This window comes from Mirounga angustirostris, unplaced genomic scaffold, assembly GCF_029215605.1.
Source record: "Mirounga angustirostris isolate CCGP_5_RB_7025 unplaced genomic scaffold, mMirAng1.0.hap1 SCAF_12, whole genome shotgun sequence".
In the NCBI taxonomy this organism is placed as follows: domain Eukaryota; kingdom Metazoa; phylum Chordata; class Mammalia; order Carnivora; family Phocidae; genus Mirounga; species Mirounga angustirostris.
The window spans coordinates 808,324-829,490 of record NW_026991720.1 but is presented as its reverse complement, the minus strand read 5'-3'; the positions used below and the strand labels follow the sequence as shown (position 1 = coordinate 829,490).

The window sequence follows — 21,167 nt, the reverse complement described above, 5'->3', positions numbered from 1 at the left end:
TGTTCTGGTGGGACTCCCCAGCCACTGCACAGAGCCCATCATCACACCCCCACCAGGGCTGCGTGGGGAGTCTCCTGCTGGGTCAACGTGTCCACACTGAAGGGACAGGAGGATGCGCCAGGACTGTGGTGAAAAAGAAACACCAGGGGCCAAGCATCGCTTGTTAATGAGAGGTGACAATGGCTGATTGCCACGCACCTCCTGGAGACAAGGGGCAAGCCCCCGTCGGCTCCTAACCCTTGCTACAGGCCCCACATGAAGCAGAGAGTGAGCTTCACGCCCCCCCACCATGCAGAGCCCGGTCTGACAGGTGGGACCCCCGGCGAGCCCTGCACGCTGGTAGGTGGGCCTGGCCCGTCCTTCCATCCTCGGAACTCCTCCCCAAGAGTTGGCCCGGGCTCCAGCTTTTCTTTTTTTTTTTTTTTTTAAAGATTTTATTTATTTATTCATGAGAGACAGAGAGAGAGAGAGAGGCAGAGGGAGAAGCAGGCTCCCAAGGAGCAGGGAGCCCGATGCGGGACTCGATCCCAGGACGCTGGGATCATGACCTGAGCCGAAGGCAGACGCTTAACCATCTGAGCCATCCAGGCGCCCCGGGCTCCAGCTTTTCTCCTCGTGTGGCCTGTCATCCCTCCCCCACACACACCACAGTGGTCTCTGTGTGCAGCTACAGATGTGAAGAGGGCCTTCATGTCCCTGTCGGTGTGAGCGGAATTCTGACACCCACATCCCCAACAGGCCACTCGCTCCACATCTTGTTTCTTGTCTGTGCACTGGTCCTCGGGCAGGTGGACACAGTGAAGAACACCCAGCTCTGAGCCGGGAGTTACAGCCAACGCTGGGCCGGACCCACCGTGGCCTCTGAGGGGCATGAGTACTCACCTCTGAGGCCGCGGAGTCAGCCTGCGGGGCAGTCTGCTCCATAAAACGAGTCACGCAGAAGCAATTCCCAGTGTTCAGGGAAACTGTGAGCACAAACGTGCATTCATGACAATCGGAAAACCCACTTTGACCCTTAAATGTTGTGTCTAGTGAGCACCTGCCCTCCGCCCAGTGGAGCGCCGCACCATTCTGTTACTAATAAGAGAATGTCCGAGATAATCCGTCTCCAGGTCCGGTGGCAGCGGGAACGTTCCTTAAATGGTGGCTGACTGGATGTGGGAATACCTGTGCAGTATCTGGGGACAGGGGTGTCCGATTCCTAAAGAAGCTGAAGGATAAAATGTGGGACTCTTGGCCAGAAGCAGGGACTTGCTGAGCCAGGAGCAGGAAGCACCTCCATCCCGAGGGGAGGTGGGGGTGTTCAGTGCCACGAGGCAAGAGAAAGGCCCGTCCCCATTCTGTTCCATTTGCCTGTAGCAGCTTCCATTTATATGGCATTCTAGAATTCTCTAACTGCCGTCGCCAGCGTCAGCCCACTGATCTGCACAACGGCTTTCCTTGGCGGGCATCTGGCTCCGTTACTAGGAACTACCGATGACTGTCTTACGCTTGAGGATTTTAGACAAAGTCGAAGTACAGAACTGCGCTTCCTCTGGCGTGTGTGCGTTTTTCCTTTGCTTTGTTTCTCTCTCGAAGCTCTAGGAGCCCCTCCGCCCTTAGTTGTGGTGAGCAAACTAATTTTTTAGTTTTGGTTGGTTTCTAATGTTTTACCAAAGGTGTTTATCCACCTGCCTTTTGTCTTGAAACATGAGATTCACGGGGTGTTCTGGGGTGAGCACACCACCCCGAAGAGCCGAGCGCGTCGGTACGTCTGCTGCTTGGCTCCTGGTCCGTAGCCGACCTGCAGAGGACGGACGCAGCGCGGAGAAACCCTCTGCCTGCACCGATGTTCCTGCACATGTCATTCATCTCCTGACTTCAGATAAAAGGGACTTCTTCACATAGCTTTGACATTTACTCACAGACCAGCTAACACCCCCAGAACCCTACAAAATCACAAGAAAGTTTAACTCAAGAAGAGAGAGATGAAAGAGGGAGAGAAAGCAGAGGAGGGCTAAAAACTATTTCCAAAATGAGAGGTCCGGAATCCATTTGTAATTATCTGCCCACCTGAGTCCAAAGGCTTTTATTTGATAAGACAGGTAATACACAAGCCTGTAGCATGAATTATTTCAAAGAATAGAAGATTGGCTCCATGACCTACATAGCTTTTAGTGAGGTTTAACACTAAATTACAGCCCATAAATTGGTGTTTCCCCCCCGCCCCACCTTCCTGCTTCTCTCAGAAATGCAAGGTGTTCTGTGCCTTCTGGGAAGCTCCCAGGTTTCCCAGGCCTCGGCTGCGCTTCTGTGGGTACATCTAACTCTCCTGAGGAGGGAGGCTCTGTCGTGTCGGAAATGAAGTCTCCCTGAAGCAGAGATGGTCCCCACTCCAGGGTGTTCTAAAGCAGATGCCAGCCTCCGGGGTGGTTTTTCCATTAATGCTCAACAGCACCCTCAATGAGCCTTTAGCTTTTCCAGTTTTAATAGGATGAGGTCTACCTGGCTTCATGCTTTAAAATTAAAAAGCAAAATATCTAGTTTGTATGAGAAAAAAATGCAAGCTTTTCCAGTGTCCAAAGTTAAGAAATCTACCTTTTAATTATAAGGACAATATATAGTTTGTCAGTTTTTCTTGATATCCAAGCATCTTCTAAAAGGCAAAAATTTGATTCTCAAATACATAGAAAGAATGACTCTGGTTCGCCCTCTAAGTGACAAGTAACTAGTTTTCATTTCTGCTCCCATGTTTGTCGTCAGTCTCCCATGTAAATTGAAGGTTCACTCTGGTGTCAGCTAAGTGCATCCCAGCTCAGGGAGCAGAGTTCTGTCTTCTGCCTCTATTCTGCTTTGAGAATCCGTCATGCGACTGTCTGTCATCAGCTCCCGAAAGTGCACTGCAACATCAGAAATGCGTCTGGATGAACCGCTGCAGGGGGTCACGCAACAGGACAGGGAAGCAGGCTGGCGGCGAGAACCGGGGGAGGACCTGGTGAGTGGGAGACTCCCGCGGAGGAGAGGAAGGGGGAGAAGCTCAGCACTGAAGGGACACAGAGCTTGTCTCCTTCCATGTCCTTCCGTGTGATTCGCTCACCTTACTGAGAACCGGGACACGTGTGTCCACTGAACCCTGCCTCACCTTGCGCTTCACCACTCTCCCACCATGACACGGGGGTTGCTGATACCTGGTGTTAGTATGTAATCATCATCTTGCCAGCTTTCTTCAGCACACTACCAGATAACATGGTGGACGTGACTCAAGAGTTTCATCCACGAAAGATGAATTTGTGTCGGTTAGTCTACACCCTCTTGGCCCATCCGCTCGTCCCCAGCTGTGTGTATCCTTTGGCGGCTGCCGATGGGGCGGGCAGTGTGTGGGATGTGGGCACAGAGGCCCCCTGGTGCTCCTGGGAGGACGGCAGCTTCCTGGACATAACACTGAGCGCCAGGCACGGGCAGGTGGACTGCAGGAGGGCCCACTGAGTGTGGCCAGAAGCAACGTTCTGGAAGTCCTTGAAAATCACAGAAAATATGGGATCTTTGCCCCCCAAGACATATATTTCCTAGTTATTCTGCTCCTCAAGAGACACGGTGAAAACGCAGCATGCAGAGTAAGACCGGTTCTCTCACAGTGGAGTTCTTAGAGGAACAGGCACGAACTATGTAGTTTCTGGTATCACAGCTCTGAAAAGCTAAGGAAAAGTCAAGCTTAAAAAATCGATCATATTTTCTCTTCTAACTACAGGACTATTTTCTCTTCATTTCAGACTGATCAACATTTAGAAGTAGCTGCTAACTCTCCGGCTTTCACATGTTTGTCCTGGTGTCAGTAATCTGGAAACCAATTCTGAAATGTTCCAAGGGAGCTCTTTGTTCAAAGGAAATCTGCCAAGAATGCTTCAGGAAGTAGAGAGGCCGCCTTTGCAATGTGAATGACATCGCTAGTCCATTCGTTTGATGCCATATTTCCTCCTAGCTCAGCAATCCTCAGCCCACAATACTGCAAGCTCACCTTTTCTACTTCTTTACAGAGAAAATGTTTGTCTTGGGAGGGGTTTTCATTTACTTAAGACCCTTCATTTCCCCTTTGGTGGCAAAACCCACCAGTGAAGAGTGGTGCTTTAGAGCCAAGGACATGTTACAAACAAATACGGACTTGCAAAGAAAATGTGGTTCCGGAGGATTCTTGCCAAATAGGGGAAGGCGGTCAATGTTCAGTCACACGAAGGGTTTTGCAGGGTCTGGGCTGCCACGTGCATATACCCCACACGCCAGTGTTGAAAGTGACAGGTGCTCTAGGACCCTGTGTTTGCAGGGCTGAGGAGGGCTGCACCGTCGTCCGCACATGCGGCGGGTCCTCCGTCTGAGGGAGGACAGCTTGTGAACAGAACGGATTCCCCACTATGAATATGCACAGTGCTTACTGCATTTACAACACCAACTTTCTGAAAATGTAGGTACATGACTTTTTAAATGATTAGGCTTATCCAAGTGTTCTGTACCACCCGGAGCCACTCTTACTGGTTTATAGTTCTTTTTAATTGCCTTTTCACATTCCTTAGAGCAAAGCGGTTGATGGTATTCCTCTGTGATGTTTAGATTCAGCTCACCCCTAGTGATGCTTCCTTCCCCATTGTCGTACATCTACTCCTTTTTATTATCGGTACTGGTCAAGCGGGATCTCTCCGCTTTATAAGTCTTGTCGAAGACCCCAGCTTTTTGTTTTCTCAATGTTTTCGTTATTTCTTTTCTCTTTCTTGTTTTCTGCTCTTTCCTTCATTAGTTCCTTCTTTGTACTCTCTTCTGCTTGCTCTGTCAGCCTCTTTATTATTTAATAGATCATAAAGTGTTTCGTGCACACAAACGGGAATAAAATAACCTAATAAACAGCCTGTACTCACCACTGTTTTCTGTAAGATGTAAAAGGCCACATTAGAGACCCCTCCCTGCCCGCGTCTCTCTCTTTGCCTCACCCCAGAGGAGACAACTGTCCTCACATTGTACTCAGCGCCCTGTATCCCCCATTCCCTGTGGACCACACACGTGAGTTCTCCTAAACTGCCGACGGTAACTGTTTTCCTCTGTCACCTCCGCATAGTCTCAGACTCTGCGCGTTCTATATGACCTCGCTTTATTTGCTCAACACGTTTGTGAGATGCAGACACACTGATACGTGTGCATCCAGTCTGCTGGCCTTGGCTACGCATAGCGTTGAGTCGCGTCCTGGCTGATGGATGTTCAGGTAGGTTATTTCCACTGGTTTGCATCGCCAGACATAGCAAAAATGACGGTTACAGACTGAGCACTGATGTCTGGAGCACAGACATATAATCTGGAGTACATAGCTGGAAGTGGAGAGCTGTGATGTAGGACATTCACTTAATTATCTCTGTTGCCAAAACAGCTTCCAAAATGGTTGCGTCAGCCGTGTCTAAGACTTTCCAATTTGCCCTAGATTCTGGCCAATACTTGGGATTGTCAGATTCTTTCATTTTTGCCATCTTACAGTTAATGAAATAACCTCTTATGATTTTAACTTCCGTTTTTCTGACTTCTAGTGAGGCTGAGCGGACTTCATTTCTTACTGATTTATGAGTGTCTTTATGTTCTGGGCCTTGTGGTCCAGGTGCCGCTCTGTCCCACGGGCCATCCCCCTCCACTCTAAACCAGCAGGATTAGAGATTGCTTCCTTAGCATAAGACATAAACTCCCCAACCCCACCAGGGTGTTATATATTGAGCCTTTCATGACCAGAGTGAAAAAACCTAAAACATCCACTCTCAGTGGCCCCTCTACCAGGTTCCCACCGCCTGTGAATGTCCGACTGAACATAATGAAAATCCTGCGAAGGACAAGTACCAGCTCTGTGACCATACATGCCCTCCACGCACATCTCCCTCTCCCCACCCCACAGCGCGAATCTGCCTGGAACTTGGCGTGGGGGGCCTCAGCTGGACCTGAGAAAGAAGGAATGACTCCAACTTCCCGGGGCAGAGGGAGGGTTCTCGAACAAGAGAAGACAGGCTAGTAAGTGGAGGTTGACTGCAAGCAGAGAGACTGATCAAGGAGGAAAATGAAGAAGAACGCCAACGCTCAGCTCGACCTGCTGCACAAAGCAACTGGGTGCAGAACGCGCGTATAACGCTGAGCCAGTGCCTAGTTCCTCTGCAGACGGCCGTCAAGTCCGGCAATCACTCTGCTGATCCTGGTGTTCCATACCATTAGATGATTTCTTTTCATTCTCTTTCAAGCAATTATAAAACTCTGTTAGTTTTTTTTTTCACTTTTACTTTTTTGCTTTTGGTTTTGACATATAGCTCAATACAACAGGAGATTCTTGCCAGGAAATAAATCCATAGTTGTTTTCATGACAGCGAATTATGTGCCAATGAGTGACATTTAAATGCTGAATTTTAATGGCTTGTCAGAAGAAGTGAAATGTATTTTTTTTTAAATTTAATACATGAGAGAACAATGAGAAGAGTTCTTCTTGTAGGACACAAGAATGGTAAACAGAAAGTGAACATATTTTTTTCCATGATGTATATATTTACACTGAAAAAGGAAATTGTACAATTAAATCCCATTTTCCTTTCCTTCTTCATGAGGAAGGCTCCCCAACGGCAGTGCAAGCGGCCGTCAATGAGACCGGCAACCACATCACCAAACAGCAATCTTCGTGTATAAAACACACAACCCACTCTACTTCAAATGTGCCTACATAGGTAGAATGATTTTAAGGGATTCTGAAAAAGCTCCCTTCCCAAAAACCGTCTCCTATCAGGCTAACCGAGTTCCGGAAACCAGCAGGATTAGAGATTGCTTCCTTAGCGTAAGACATAGGCTCCCCAACCCCTCCAGGGTGTTATATATCGAGCCTTTCATGACCAGAGTGAAGAAACCTAAAACATCCAAAGAAAATTTGAGAACGAGAGTGGAGAGCACTTATTGAAAAGAAATCAGAGGAAGAGTTCCAGATTACATGGTGCTGTTTGAAACAATGTTAGATGAGGGGCTCAAAGTGATGCGGGCACAGACACGTGTGCATGTATTTATACATGTGTGCACATGTATGTGACCATGTGCCCACGCCAGCGTACATATGTGTGGTGGCATGTGTGCATGTGTGCATCTATCTGTATGCGTGTGTGCACATGGATGTGTGGGTGTGCATGTGTTCATGTGTGTGCATTAGTACACGCATGCACGTTTGCGCTCACATTGTATACACGGATGCATGCATGCGTGAGTGCATGTGTGTACATGTGTTGATGGGAGTGGAGGTGGTGACCGTCCACTGAGTGGCAGCCATATTGCATTTATGCTAAGGCTTGTTGTAGGACAAACGGCAGGGCAGTCCAGAATCAAAACCACCCGGCTTTAAATTCGTACTGATTGGGTTGACATGGCCCTTTCCCCATACGTGGGCATGGGCCAGCTGCATGAACCTTCAGAGGCAGTTACAGGAGCAGGGCTGGGACACAGCAAAGGGCCAAGGAGGACCAGCCCCTCCAGGCTCAGGGTTGTCTCCCATGCTTACTGAAGACACAGACTCCCAGGTCTTGCTCCATGGCCCTTGTCAGAACCATTGGAACGGGCCCATGGATCTGCATTTTCCAAGTTCCAAGGATGAGTTTTCCCAGTCTGAGGAAACCCACAGCCCCAGGAAAGAGAGGTAACGGGCCAGGAGGCAGCCGGCAGCAGGAAAGCTGTCCTAGGGCAGAAACGAGCTAGAAGGCTCAGCTCTCCATCCACAAGAGTTGTGTCCTCTTGTCTGTGATGCACCAGAGCTGACCCTCAGCCGAAGCCTGCAGCAGGCTGGGGACTCAGCGAGGTGTAGCTCTGTGCACCATTTGGCTGGTGTGACTTCCTGGCTCCAAGAAGATGCCCCTTGTCTCCAAGAGCACGCACCAGAAACACAGGAGCAGTAAAAGCTAATCTCAAGGCTCACAAGCAGTCAGGAAGATCAGATGGTCTGCGGGGTGCATGCCGAGGAGCAGGCATTGAGCAAGGTAGTAAAGACAATGTGTCACCTCTGCCTCTCTCAGGGAGGCTGCCCTTGTTGGCTTCCAGAGTCAGGCCATGGCTGGGATGGGGCCAAGATGAAGCCAGGGGCGCCCGGTCACACGGAAGATCAGACCCAGACGGGGGCTCAGCATGGGGCAATATCAAAGTCAAAAACTGTGATCATTTTGCCACCTGAAAGTGCTTTTCCTCTGTTTTTCTCTCCCTCCCAGGTCCCCTGAAAGAAAAGATAAGGATTCGGAATGAAGGGTGGGGAGGGGGCCGCAAGGGTCCTTCGGGAGTCAGTCTGTAGATCTAAGCAACAAGCACGGCCCAGAGTACCTTCCCCTGTCCTGTTCTGAAGCAGGGTTCCAACTCCTTATAAAGAGCAACTCAGACTTATGCCCATACTTCACATTCTCCAGCTGGATAATGATTTTCCCAAAGAACCCTCATTAAACTGTGTAATAACTGCAGGCCTGACCCCAGAACCAGATCTTCACATGGACCGTGGGAAGTTTGGAGGCGAGTCTACCCCTAAGCCTTGTGGACCACGCATCTCCAATGTGCTGACCAAGGGAGGCAAGAAGCAGAGAAGAGGTTCCGGCCATCAGCTACCTGGGAGGTGAGTAGCAGAGAACTGGCCAGCACGAGCCATCAGGGGCCTGAGGGGATGTACAGAAATCATCTCCAGAAATCTTCAGAACAATGTGGTTCAGAAAAGCACAATGATTCTCCCCATGAAGTTTTCTTTTCAAACTAGACTATAAAACCCCACTCACACCTACACCTCCAGCCTAATTGGGGTGTGACTTCCAAGCCACTAACAAAAAGAAAGAAATGCAATTTGCCCTCACAAGTGCAAGCTAATTGAGGGGTACATCCGTGAGCCTGTCCGTCACTTTGACATGCCCTCTGTGACTAAGCAGCAAACAGCCACCAACAGCAGAAGCGCCCACCATCTCCAAGACAGAATCCCACACCCACCAGACAGACGTCTCCCAGCTTCTGTGGGAGGTGCCAAGTGGCTCCCAAGAAACCTCTGCAGCCTGCTTCAGGACCAGCCAGAGGGAATCAACTTAGACCTGGGGAAGGGGGCAGTTCCGAGCAAGACAGATGTCACAGGGCAGGGTTGGGTGACCTAGGGCAGGACTGGGTGATCTAGACGGTCCACACTCACTGGATGAAGAAATTGAGTCTCAAAGAGGTTTAGTAACCCCTTACCCCTCCACACCCATGTCTGGAAGACAGTTTGGTGGTTTCTCATAAAACTAAACCTGCTCTTATCATATGAACCAGAAATGTACCCCTTGGTATTTAACCAAAAGAGCTGAAAAATGTCTATGCAAAAAACTTCACAGAGATGTTTACAGCAGCTTTATTCACAACTGCCAAAACTTGGAAGCATGCAAGATGCCCTTAAGTAGGTGAATGGATAAACAAATGGTCGTCCGTCCAGACAATGGAATGTTATTCAGTACTAAAAAGAAATGAGCTATGAAGCCATGAAAATGGAGGTACATGGAGGAACCTTAAATGCATATTACTAAGTGAAAGAAGCCAATCTGAAGAGGGCTTATATACTATATGATTCTAACTCCATGCCATTCTGGATAGAGCAGAACTATGGAGACAGTAAAAAGACCAGTGGTTGGAGGACTGGGGTGAGGGAAGAACAGGGGGAGCACAGAGGACTTTTCGGGCAGTGAAACTACGCTGTATGATCCTATCATGATGGACACAGGTCAGTGTACATTTGTGCAAACCCATGGAGTGTACAAAACAAAAAGTTAACCTTAATGTGAACTAAAACAATGTCCAGCTTTGGCAATTTCCATCTCACAGACCAGAGGCCATGAATGAAGGTGGAGGGTGGGGGCAAGGCCCCTGAAGGCCACACAAGCCAAAAATCTGTACTGTTATTACTTCTCGTAGCCTTTCCCCAAAGGGACCTATGGCATCTGCTAGGATGACTGTGCACCAGGGAAGAGGAAAGAACGAGATTTTTCAGTGGTTACCAAACACTGACTCTAGGCTGACACTAACACCAGGAAACCCAAATGTCACTGTGGTCCACCAGGCAGAGAGGGGCTTATAGGAACCAGGTGATCAGATTCATCCTGGGGTATTTCTCCAGTTCGGAACCCGTAACTGGAACAGACACACTCGGCAGCCAGCAGAACCCCCACACTTGTTCCCGAACTTGCGGAGCCAGGGCTGCTCTGGTGGGAAAGGCCCTAGGACTGCCTCTCCTTACAAAACCAGGTACCATACACCGAAAGAGGTTCTGCATCCCTGGAGGGGGTGATCAGGGTGAGGTTAGAGCCACCGTCAAGGATCTGAGGGATGCAGGGCGGTGACTGATACCACACCCCATTCAATGCACCTAGCTGGCCCGTGCACAAGACAGGCAGATGGCGGAGAAGGCCAGCGGGTTATCACGAACTGACCCGGGGGTGAGCTACCCAGCTGCTTGCTGCTGCAGCAAGTTTGGTCTCCCTGATAGAACCAGTGAACACAGCATGGGACCCACGGTGCAGCTACTAGTCGGTGAGTGCGTCCCCTGTGCCCGGAGTAAAGATCGCAGAAGCGTCTGCTCTCACCGGGCAAGGCCAGCAACGCATCTTCCCTGTGCTGTCATAGGTCTATCAACACTCCAGCCCCCTGTCAGTGTCTGGTCCTCAGGGGCCTTGATTAGCTCTCCTTTCCACAGGACATCATACAGTTACAATATTAGGCTGATTGGACCTAATGAGCAGGAACTAGCAACTATCCGCATCTCTGGGTAAGACATCTGCACACCAAAGGATGCCAGTGGCAGACACGGATGATGGTTGCAGCCTTCAAACGGCTCCTATAGGTGAACTACAGAGCAGACCCTCAGGATTTTGGAGCAAACCATGACGTCCTCTGCAGATAGCTACTCTCCTTTCAAGAAACTGCTTCCGGCCCTACCTTGGTCAAGAAGGAACGCTCGACCATGGTCCTCCAAGCTACCACACGACTTGGCTACTATGAACTAGATGCTGTAGGACCACAGGCGTTTTGCAGCTCGCGCACATCGTTGCCCCTCTGCCCACTCCCTCTGATCTGCAGCAGCGGCCCTGCTCCTCCAAGGCCCCATTCAGCCTCTCCAGCCTCTGGGAACTGTGGGTCTTCAGCTCCCTGATGAGGGGCCGGCTTCTGCGGGACACCTCATCACCAAGGTCAAGGCCCCGAGAACAGTCATGGACTCCTGTCGGTCCCTGTCCTTGACCTCCCACCTCACACCCACCGTCCCTCCCCACTGTCTCCCTGCAGATTAAGGCCCCATGAACAGCAGCTTGGTGGAGATGCTCTCTCATCTCCCACAGCTGCACACAGCCAAACCCCTGTAACTGACCATGCACGTGGTCTGCTTCCCTGACTGAACCCCAGGACAGCCGGTGTCCCAGGGGGAGAGGGTGCCACAGTCCAGTGACTTCGAGTGAATGAACAAACACAGTTCTTTTTTTAAAAAGATTTTATTTGAGAGAGAGAGAAGGAGCAAGAGAGAGCACGAGCAGGGGGAGGGGCAGAGGGAGAAGCCGACTTCCTGCTGAGCCCGACGCGGAGCTCACTCTCTGGACCCCAGGATCATGACCTGAGTCGAAGGCAGAGGCTTAACCGACTAAGTCACCCAGGCACCCTGAGTTAACGTAATTCTCTCCTGCAGAACTTTCCAGTGTGTTAGCCGGCCAGTGTACATTACGAACATTCAAAAGGAGGAACAGAGCAAGTACTGTTTCCCAAACTTACTGGACCACAGACCTCCTTTTCTTTATGGAGCCACGGATAAGCCCTGTAGGATTTGACGAAGAAAGAATGTAGGGGCTCTCCCGGTCCCTCACTTCTGGGCCTGGGCCCCCAGCAGGGCCATTCGGGTACTGACCATGCAATTTCACTCCAAGCACTTTACCCCTAACCCTCACCCAACACCATGGCGATGTTTGCAAGTCAGCGCCTGTCCAGACTCTAAGGGTACAAGGAAACAGGGCTTCACCCCCGCAGGAGGAACAGGTCACAGTGATGGTAAGCATGCTGATGTAGCTTCCCCTCCATCGTAAAAATTATATACATAATATTAATTACACATGATAATTACACATAATAATTTTCAAATTACTGTAATTTGTAAAATTATCTTCTGAGCACCCCTGTGAAGTAAACAGATAAAGGCAATCTCCTGTGACAAAACCGTATAACAGAAACTTGCATAAAGACAGTATGCAGAGGCAAGCGGATATTCGGGAGGCCGGTCGGCCGCGGGTTGGGTGTGGCCAGGTGGGCTTGAGCGGGCTGCCCAGCGGCCTCCTGGTGCCTGCCCGGCCACTCCACGGGTCTCTCGGGCTCCGAAGCAGGGACGGAAGTGCTGTGGTTCCCACATGCACAGCGGCAAGCCAGGGCCGCGTCTAACGCACGAAGGAAACTCCCGCCGGAACCCTCCACGCGCAAGCCCGCTTGCTCCCAGTCTGCTTCTCTCTATTGCAACACTGGCCAATTTCGTCCTTTTCTAATTCCTCGCCACCTAAGAGGCCCACGATTTCCACGGAGCACTGCGTGCAGTCACAGCCACCAGAAGCGTGCCCAGTCCCAGGACACAGTTTGGGGCCAAGCCCGCCTACCTGTACGGGAGAGCTTCTGCAAGGTGGCGGCGAGGTGCTGCAGAGCCAGCGGGGACACTTCATGGCGGTCTACGTCTATCGCTGGAACCTTCTGGCACCTTCCAAACACTCCATCTGTGGGCAAAGGGAGGCAGAGAAGAAAGAGAAAGTGACGTGTCGTTTTCAGAGAGAAGAAAGGTATTAAACACATCCTTGCAATATATTCTAATTATGCACCGTGCTGAGGCTTTGGAACACGGCTTGAGAAAGTCATCAAAACGCTATCAGAATTCAGGAGCCCTTGGAAAGTAATGGTTTATTTAAATAAAAGAGCATCATGGAAAGCTCAATTGCAAAGGTATAGAGAAAAGGACGTGAATGCAGAGTCGTTTGCGTTTTCGATTCTATTTCGCATCCCTTGCCCCCTCGCCTTCCCCACCTCTCACTTTTTATAATTTCCTGCCCCTGGCTTTCACCTTTCTGATGTGAAGCTTTGCTTCTGACAGTCCCATGACAAAAAAAAAAAATCAATAATATTCAGGGCCAGTTTTCCAGATGAGAAACAGAACACCCAGGAAATATAAATATTAATTTGCAGAAGCCATGAGGACTGTGGAAGCGTCTGCCACATGGGTGCCGTGTTGGAGGGGGCTGGCAAACAGGGGGCAGACCCAGGAATGGCAACAAGGCCCGTTTCAAGGGGAGCTTTCGGCAATGTGGCAAAGGAGAGGTGCTCCCGGAACAGGAGGCATGAGCAGGGACCAATTTATCCAGCTCTGTTCCATTTGTCTAAAATGACAGACTCTGCTCATCATCTTTTCAAACCACACCTTCTAATTAATTTAGGCCCCAATTAGTCTTTATTCGGCAAATTGTTCACTTTGAAATAAGCTTCCTGTAGGGGGTTCAAACATCCAAATTACTGTCTTTCGTACACACAAAAAGTAATTCAAGGGCCAGTGCTGATACACAGGGCGGCCATCTGCAGTTTCAGGCCCGGACGGAAAGGGGAAGCGCTTCTTTATTGTTCACGACGGGCTCATTGCACGAAGTGTAGCTGAAGAAAGCCATTCAAATGCAACAAGTTTAATTAGCAGAAACACATTTGCCCAGTGCCAGGCTGACTCAGTAATTACTGGTCTGATATTACATATGTGCTTCAGACGGACGGTGCTGTGTGATTAGCAGAAAATCTTCTTAAGTATCGAAAGCACACCGTGAATTTCTATGGGACTCTGCAAAGCTCACAGGATCTGGGAAGACAACCTGCACAGCTGAAGTCAACCTTCTGCCATCGCCACCACACTGGGCTCTGGGGCACTCTGTCTGAGCGACTCCCTTCAATTAACACAATGGCCACACTGGGCCAGAGTGATTCCCAACGACAGTTCTCTTGGAGGGAGGGTCTTGTCCCCCTGCCACCACCCAGTGAGACAGGCAATTTTCTCCGCACAAACACAGACAGTAAGTGTCCCTGTGCTTTTGATTTTATTTTGTGCAAAGAACACCATGCCCGTGGATGGTGTGTTTATTGGGGGGGAGGGGGAGGAAGAAGGGGCTAAGAGAAAAACAAAGAACTCTTTAGAATGCACCTAAAACTTTCAATTTCTTTTGCAAATGGAGTATCTTGAAAGTAAAATCATAATGCATGGGGACTAGAAGGAGCATGAAGATGGTCTGACCCCACATTTTACAAATGAGCATCGTGACCAAGGCCATAGGAGGAGGAGAAATCGGGTTCCTGACTCCCTCCCGGCTGGAGTCCTCATCAGTGAAAAGTGGCCAGACATTTCCTATCTATCTTGGAACATCCCAAATGAATTAATTCCCTTCTGAAGTATAATGGCATCATTCTTTAAATTTGGTTTATGCTGTAAAATGTCATAAATATATTTTCAAAAAATATTTATTGGATTTTCTTGAAATCTTTCTCTTAAACATGTATTTAAAACACATATATATAATGTAATACAGAGTATTTTTTGTATTTTTAAAATTAGTTTTAGCTACTAATTTGGTTTTAATGATTTGAAAGTTGAAACTAAACTAACGATTGATTCTCTTTGCCCCTAGACTACAGCCTTACTGATAGGACAGACCTTTCCCCAGTACATTTTTTAAAACTTTATTTTTTAAATAAACTTTTTTTATTAATTAATTTATTTATTTGAAAGAGTGTGTGTGAGTTCGGGGAAGGGCAGAGAGAGAGGGAGACTGAGGCAGGGCTCAATCTCTCAACCCTGAGATCATGACCTATGACCTAAGCTGAAATCAAGAGTCGGATGCTCAACTGACTGAGCCACCCAGGTGCCCCAAATAAACTTTATTTTTATCATTTTTTAAATTTTGATTCTATTTATTTGACAGAGAGAGACACAGCGAGAGTGGGAACACAAGCAGGAGGAGCGGGAGAGGGAGAAGCAGGCTTCCCGCAGAGCAGGAAGCCCGATGCGGGGCTCGATCCCAGGACCCTGGGATCATGACCTGAGCCGAAGGCAGCTGCCTAACGACTGAGCCACCTGGGCACCCCTAAACTTTATCTTTTAAAGCAGTTTTAGATTCACAGCAAAATTGAAGGGAAGGTACAGAGATTTCCCGTATACCTCCTGCCCTCACACATGCATGCCCATTCCCATAATCAACAGCCCCGGCCAGAGTGGTGCACTTGCCCCAACTGATGAGCCTGCATTGATACATCATCATCACCCAAAGTCCATAGTTCCTATCAGGGCCATTCTTGGTGCTGGACATCCTATGGCTCTGGACAAATGCACAATGGCATGTATTCACTCTTTTGGCATCACACGGGGTACGTTCACTGCCCTGAAGATCCTCTGTGCCCCACCTGTTCTTCGCTCTACCCCTCTCAGCCCTGGCACCACCGGTCATTTGACTGTCTCCACGGCTGTGTCTTCTCCAGAATGTCACAGACAGCTGACCCTTGAACAACGCTGGTTTAAACTGCGTGGGTCCACGTTTAGACACAGATAAATTTTTTTAGAAGTACAGCACGGTATTGTGTAGATGCACGTGTAGTGTGTTTGCATGTGCACGTGCACGCATCTACACGTGTGTATACAGTGCGTGTGCACATGCATGCACGTGTGCCATGTTCATGAATGCATGCGTGTGTCTGCATGTGTGCTGCACGGTCATGCCTTTGTCTTCGCGTGTTCTGTGCACGTGACATGTATGTGTGTGTACGTACACACAGCCTCGACTGTTTGTTAAACGGCCAAACTCAGTGTGAGAACCCACGGATACTGCTATTCCAGCATCGTAAGTTCACCTAGCAAACAGATACTGTTAATACCGCCTTGAAAGAAACCTGATTTCCGTATTTATTACTCGATAAACAACGTCGCGAGCCCCTTCTGTGTCCCCTGGAGGGCCGTGTGCACACTCTCATCAACACGCTTCGCATTATTTCCAGCCCGTATCTGCTCTGCATTCGCGAGTCCATCCCTGCCCCGTGTTCTGCCTTGCACCCCAACCTTGGAAACGCACAGCTCTGCTCTAACGTCACCTGCTGGACAGACGGAATACTGTGGGACATGCTTCTGGGGCAGAAGTGGACATGCAAACTGTTCACGCACGATTGTGATACAGAATACAGAGGAACATGCTACCAGGCAGCATGAAGAAGGGGCACTGACCTCATGCAACATACAAAGGCCCCAGGGAAGTGGCATCAGGTTGGGCTCCAGCATTTACAGAACGGGGTTGCCTACATGGGGCTGGCAAGGACATCTAGGTAGGGGGGCAGGCTCTGTGGAGGGCAGGAAGCCCCCGATCCCTAGAGCTCTGGGACCTAGGGACTGAGCTCTGAGACGTGAAGCAAGTCAGACAAAGCCTGAGGGCGTGGGGGCCTTCCTCCCAGGAGCTGCTAGGACCTTACAGGCTGGTCTTTCGTTCTGCCAGGAGCCACGGGGTGAAGGGAACTGCCTGTCCATAGGAGGGTGGTTCAGCGAGGATGGCCACCATGGAAACGAGAGAAGGGATAGATCCGCAGCCTTTTCAGAGGGGATGCCCTAGGATGCCAATGCTGCCCAGCAGCAGGAGAGCCCCTTCCATGTGTCTGTGGCACAGAAAAGTTCTAGGGTTCAAGTGAATATTCTGAAAGATGGCTCAGAGAACATGTGTTTTTCCAAGCAGTAACAAAGCTGCCTTGCTGCCACCTGGGAGAGGGGGGGAAACAGACGCCCCAGCGGCGCCCGGGCTGAGACTGCACCCTTCCTGGGGGGTCACCGCCCAGGCCTCTGTGGGCAGCAACCACAGAACCATGGCATGCGCTTAACATCCCCAAGTCTGCTGACCTCAGGGGAGCTCTAAGGCTGTCCCCAAGTCCCAGATTTCTGGAATGGTAATCCCCCTCTTTATTTTGCAGAGCAGAAGACTGGACCTCCACAGCTTATGGAAACCAGACAGTACACGGTTTTAAACACAGAAAAAGAAGGGATGTCTGTGGTCCCGAGAAAGCAGATGCTGGCCTCCACCTGAGCATCACTGACCAGTCATCCACAACTGGGCAGCTAGTTTCTTCCATTAGAAAGAGAAACCTTGATGATTTTTTTGCTGGATTTCTGGAAGAATGTGAGAAAACAGCTTGTTTATATTGTCTGTACGTTTGTTGTAACCAGTGCTCCCTGGAGCATTATTCCCACGGGCAAAAGTCATTTTCACTCATAAACATCACTGTCCCCTAAACACTGCTGCAGGCCAGTGGCGATGCCCTCCTCCTGGACCACTTCTCCCTTGCTCTGTGGGGCTGCATAGCACACACGTGTGCACTCACATGCACACACATCTCCACGTCCCTCTGGCACTGACATTCTCCTCACACCTCAGAGCACCGCGGGCTCCTGGACGGCAAGCATCGAAGCTCCGACTCTTAGGGCTCCCACATCTGACACCGTCCTCTGCACCCACGGTGGGTTCAATAAATATTTGTAACCGATTAACTGGTGTTTTTCCATTTGCCTGAAAAAAAGCTGAGATGCCCACAGAAATTTATTACACCATTAGCTAGCATCCAAATTTGCTGGAATCTCACACTGATTTACAAGCCTACAACTCCCAGCAAATGACCTGGCTGAAGGCCCGGGGATCGCCAAGACCAAACCAGGGGGGCTCGTGCCGGAGCCCGCAAACGACGGCTGTGCACCTTTTGCATTTTCTCAGCAAACACCATGCCGCTTCCTCCTTCAACTCTGATTAGGTTCAGGGCACTGGTTCTCCCTCACACATGGAGGAGGTGGTCCTAGTGGACCTCTGCTCTGAGGAAGGGACTTTATGTTCAGAGACACTGGCCTTCCCTCTCAGGATGCTGTCGTTTTGGGACTGCTGAGGGCCAGGCCTCCCAGAGAACAACCCAAACCAGCAGGTCAGACCACCAGGCAGCCGTGGGCTTGAACGGGTTGGTTTAGGTCTCTCCAGGAGGGAACCATTTCTATTCTGTTTGCATCATGCAACTCGCCTCAGGCTTGCATTAAAGGACATTAAAAAAAAAAAAAAAGCCCGTGGAGCCTAAATTGTACACCTACCGAGAAACATCCCTCAGAGTATCACCAGCGTCTCTCTAAAAGACCCATCCAGGGGAGGAATCCGCCAGACCCCAGGGCGAGGACCAACCACCTTCTACCTTCCAGTGGCCCTCTCTGCCTGGTCATGGGGCAGCTCTCATCACATTACTGACCTTTCTTGCTGTGCAGGCTCTGGTAGTGTTTTCTTCAAGGAAGTAACCATGTTCTTTGCACCCACGATACTTAACCCTCTCTTCTTCTTTTTGTAATGTCTTTACCTGTTTTACTTTTTATACATCTTTTTTACATTTCTTCATTATTTCTTTGGGAAGAAATAATGATACTAGGTAATTCATAAATACAATGTGATCACCTTATTTAGATGTTCAGGGTGGGATAATTAGGGCACATTTAGAACTGATTGCAATGTACATACCTGTTCAACAATTTATATAAATAGTTTATTCATGTAAATAATATGCATGTGTAAATGTATTATCTTGGTTCCCTAGAAACCTTAAGAACAATGTTCTTGATTTTGGAGTAAGAAGGGGATAGGCAGAAAAGGTGTTGCAATCATAAAGTCTTTGCAAATGAGGGTGAACCAGAGGTGATACTCAAATAATTATGGGGCAGGGGGCCCCTGGGTGGCTCAGTTGGTTAAGCTTCCAACTCTTGACCTCAGCTCAGGTCTTGATCTCAGGATTGTGAGTTCAAGCCCCGTGTTGGGCTCCACACCGGGTGTGGAGCCTCTTTAAAAAAAATTTATTATTATTATTATTATTATTATTGGGCAGGAGAGAAACATAAACTAAATCACCCACATGCAGAATTCCTTGCAGGGGTAAAAACAAGAGCTTCAGGAAGTCTAGTGCAGGGACCAGCCTTGCTTCTTTCCATAATCACAGAAACAACGGCCTGGGACACGCGTTCAGGTTCTCACATAATGCACACCGTAAACACCAGATGCATTCATTCACCTTGTGAAGCAGCCAGCCAACCCCGCGGGACCAAAGGAACAGGAGTGTCTAAACAGCTCCGGGAGCTCGCCTGGGAAACACAGGAAGTAAGAACAGGTTGATCACAGGGCCTCCTGGGGCATTCCAAGGATTTGACTCAGTGCTCAGAAAGGGCACACAGGCTGAGAGAGATGTGTTCGGGGATCCCAGTCCGCGCGCTTGACCCCATGGCCGCACCTGCTGCATCTGAGCACCCATAAGCCGCCATCTAGGGAACATATACGGTTTATAAAACTGGTTCATCGCTCGCCCCACCCTGCATCGAACCTGGCACCTCGGCGGCCAGTGAGCATGAAGCAGCAACAGTGACCCCTCGTGGCCGCCTCCCCGCGTCACTGGATCCTCATTGGTGACAGATGGCAGCGGTGCTCTCGGGGAGCCCGGACAGGCCAGACTCCGAATCGCCCCAGCCGGTGGCCCCATGAGCTGGCTGGACCCTAGCTGAGAGATGGTGATGGTGTTGTTCCCCAGGGAGGCAGGGGGAGTAAGGGACTTGCACACGCACACTTGCACGTGTACACACAAGCTCATAACCCACCCAAGCTCGCACGCTTACACACTCATACACCCATCTGTGCACGTTCTTGCAGGTTCACAATCAGGCCAAGGATCCCCCTCATCTGCAGACAGATACCTGCACCCACCTTGCAGCCTAAAGACCCTGTCACCCGCATCCAGCTGTTCCTGGCTAAACCACCCTTTCCTTCCTTCTGGCCTCCCCCTGAGGCCCCTTGGGACCCAGGCTCTCTCCCCTTCCAGACCCCACTGGGCTGCCCAGGGCACCCACAAGGCCTCTCACACAACGGCCACCCAGGAAGGACCTGCTCCATCGGACCCCAGGGGCACTCCGTGCAAAGCGTAGCTGGGGACTGACAGAGGTAGGGATCAGCCGTCCAGCAGCCGCGTGTTAGCCTCAGTCCTCAAGGTCGGGAGCTGGTGATGTGTGGCCACGCCTTGTGTGAATATTGGGGATCAACTTCTCCCATCACCAAGGAGCACGACAAGGTCTGGGAAGGGAAATGGTGGCTCATAAGCCCCAGGCCGGCAGTCTGGCTGGGAAGTGGGCGACAGGGTGCTGCCGTGCAGGGAAAACAGTGAAGATGGCAGCAAGAGCAAACCCAGCCCGTCCCTGCTCACTGAGAGCTTATGTTCCGAGCGCTCTTCTAAGTCTTTTCCATGCAGTGATTCTAAATCCCTGTCACAGTCACACTCCCACGAAGCTGTTACACAGACGTCACCATCCCATTTCACAGCACCTGGAAACTGAGGCACAGAGAGGTCCAGGACCTTGCCCAACCCAGTATCATGCATCTGTGATGCATGGGAGTCCTGCCCAGGATCTTCCAGAATGGGCCACTTCACCTTCTGGCCACCATCACCCTGAGCATTAGCTTTCCTTCCCGAACATGTGCCCCAGTCTTTGACGCAGAAAATGTGGTCATCGTAGTTACGCTGCAGGGATGGAATGTCCAGTTCTGAAACAGTTAACAAAATCCCCTGGTCTCATGTCTGTCAGCTCTCAAAGGAAGAGCTAACATGGTCACACAGTTATGATGTCCCAGCAACATTCGGACGCACTCAACTCAGTTAACCCTGCGACAGTTCTCAGTGGTCTGAACTGTCATGGTGGGAAAACCAGGGCCCAGAGAGGTTGAGTGACCTGCTGCGGGTCGCACAGTAAGTGGCAGGCTGGCCTCGAGTCTGCACACTCGTTATGACTAACATGACGTCTCTCTTGTGCAGCTGTGACAGCTAGCACCTGGCCAGGGCAGGGGAAGCAAGACCAGACACCTTCATCGTTTTGATCGCCTAAGCCCACATCAGAAAAAAATAAACCACTGACGGTTTGAGGACCAGCACATGGCTGTTTTTAGCCAACTGATACCAGCAACAGTTTTGAGTGGACTTTTTCTGCACCGTGACAAGCCACCCATGGCCAGAGGGTCCAGGGCCCTTCCCCAAGGTCGTCCTCACGCCGGCACTGGCCATGGGGTTGGTGCCACGTGGCACCCAGAGCT

The 21,167-nt window shown here is 50.1% G+C and overlaps 1 protein-coding gene across 1 annotated transcript in view; it reads right to left on the bottom strand.

The window, feature by feature from the left end:
- Positions 1–19,392, bottom strand: part of PTPRN2 (protein tyrosine phosphatase receptor type N2) — a 577,019-nt gene extending 557,627 nt beyond the window's left edge. Inside the window, exons 1-3 of the mRNA XM_064575623.1 lie at positions 19,327–19,392; positions 16,194–16,233; positions 12,630–12,743 (exon numbers count right to left, since the gene is read on the bottom strand). Coding sequence (XP_064431693.1) covers positions 12,630–12,743; positions 16,194–16,233; positions 19,327–19,392 — 220 coding nt within the window. The remainder of the gene's footprint in view (positions 1–12,629; positions 12,744–16,193; positions 16,234–19,326) is intronic.
- Between the last annotated feature and the right edge of the window lie 1,775 nt (positions 19,393–21,167).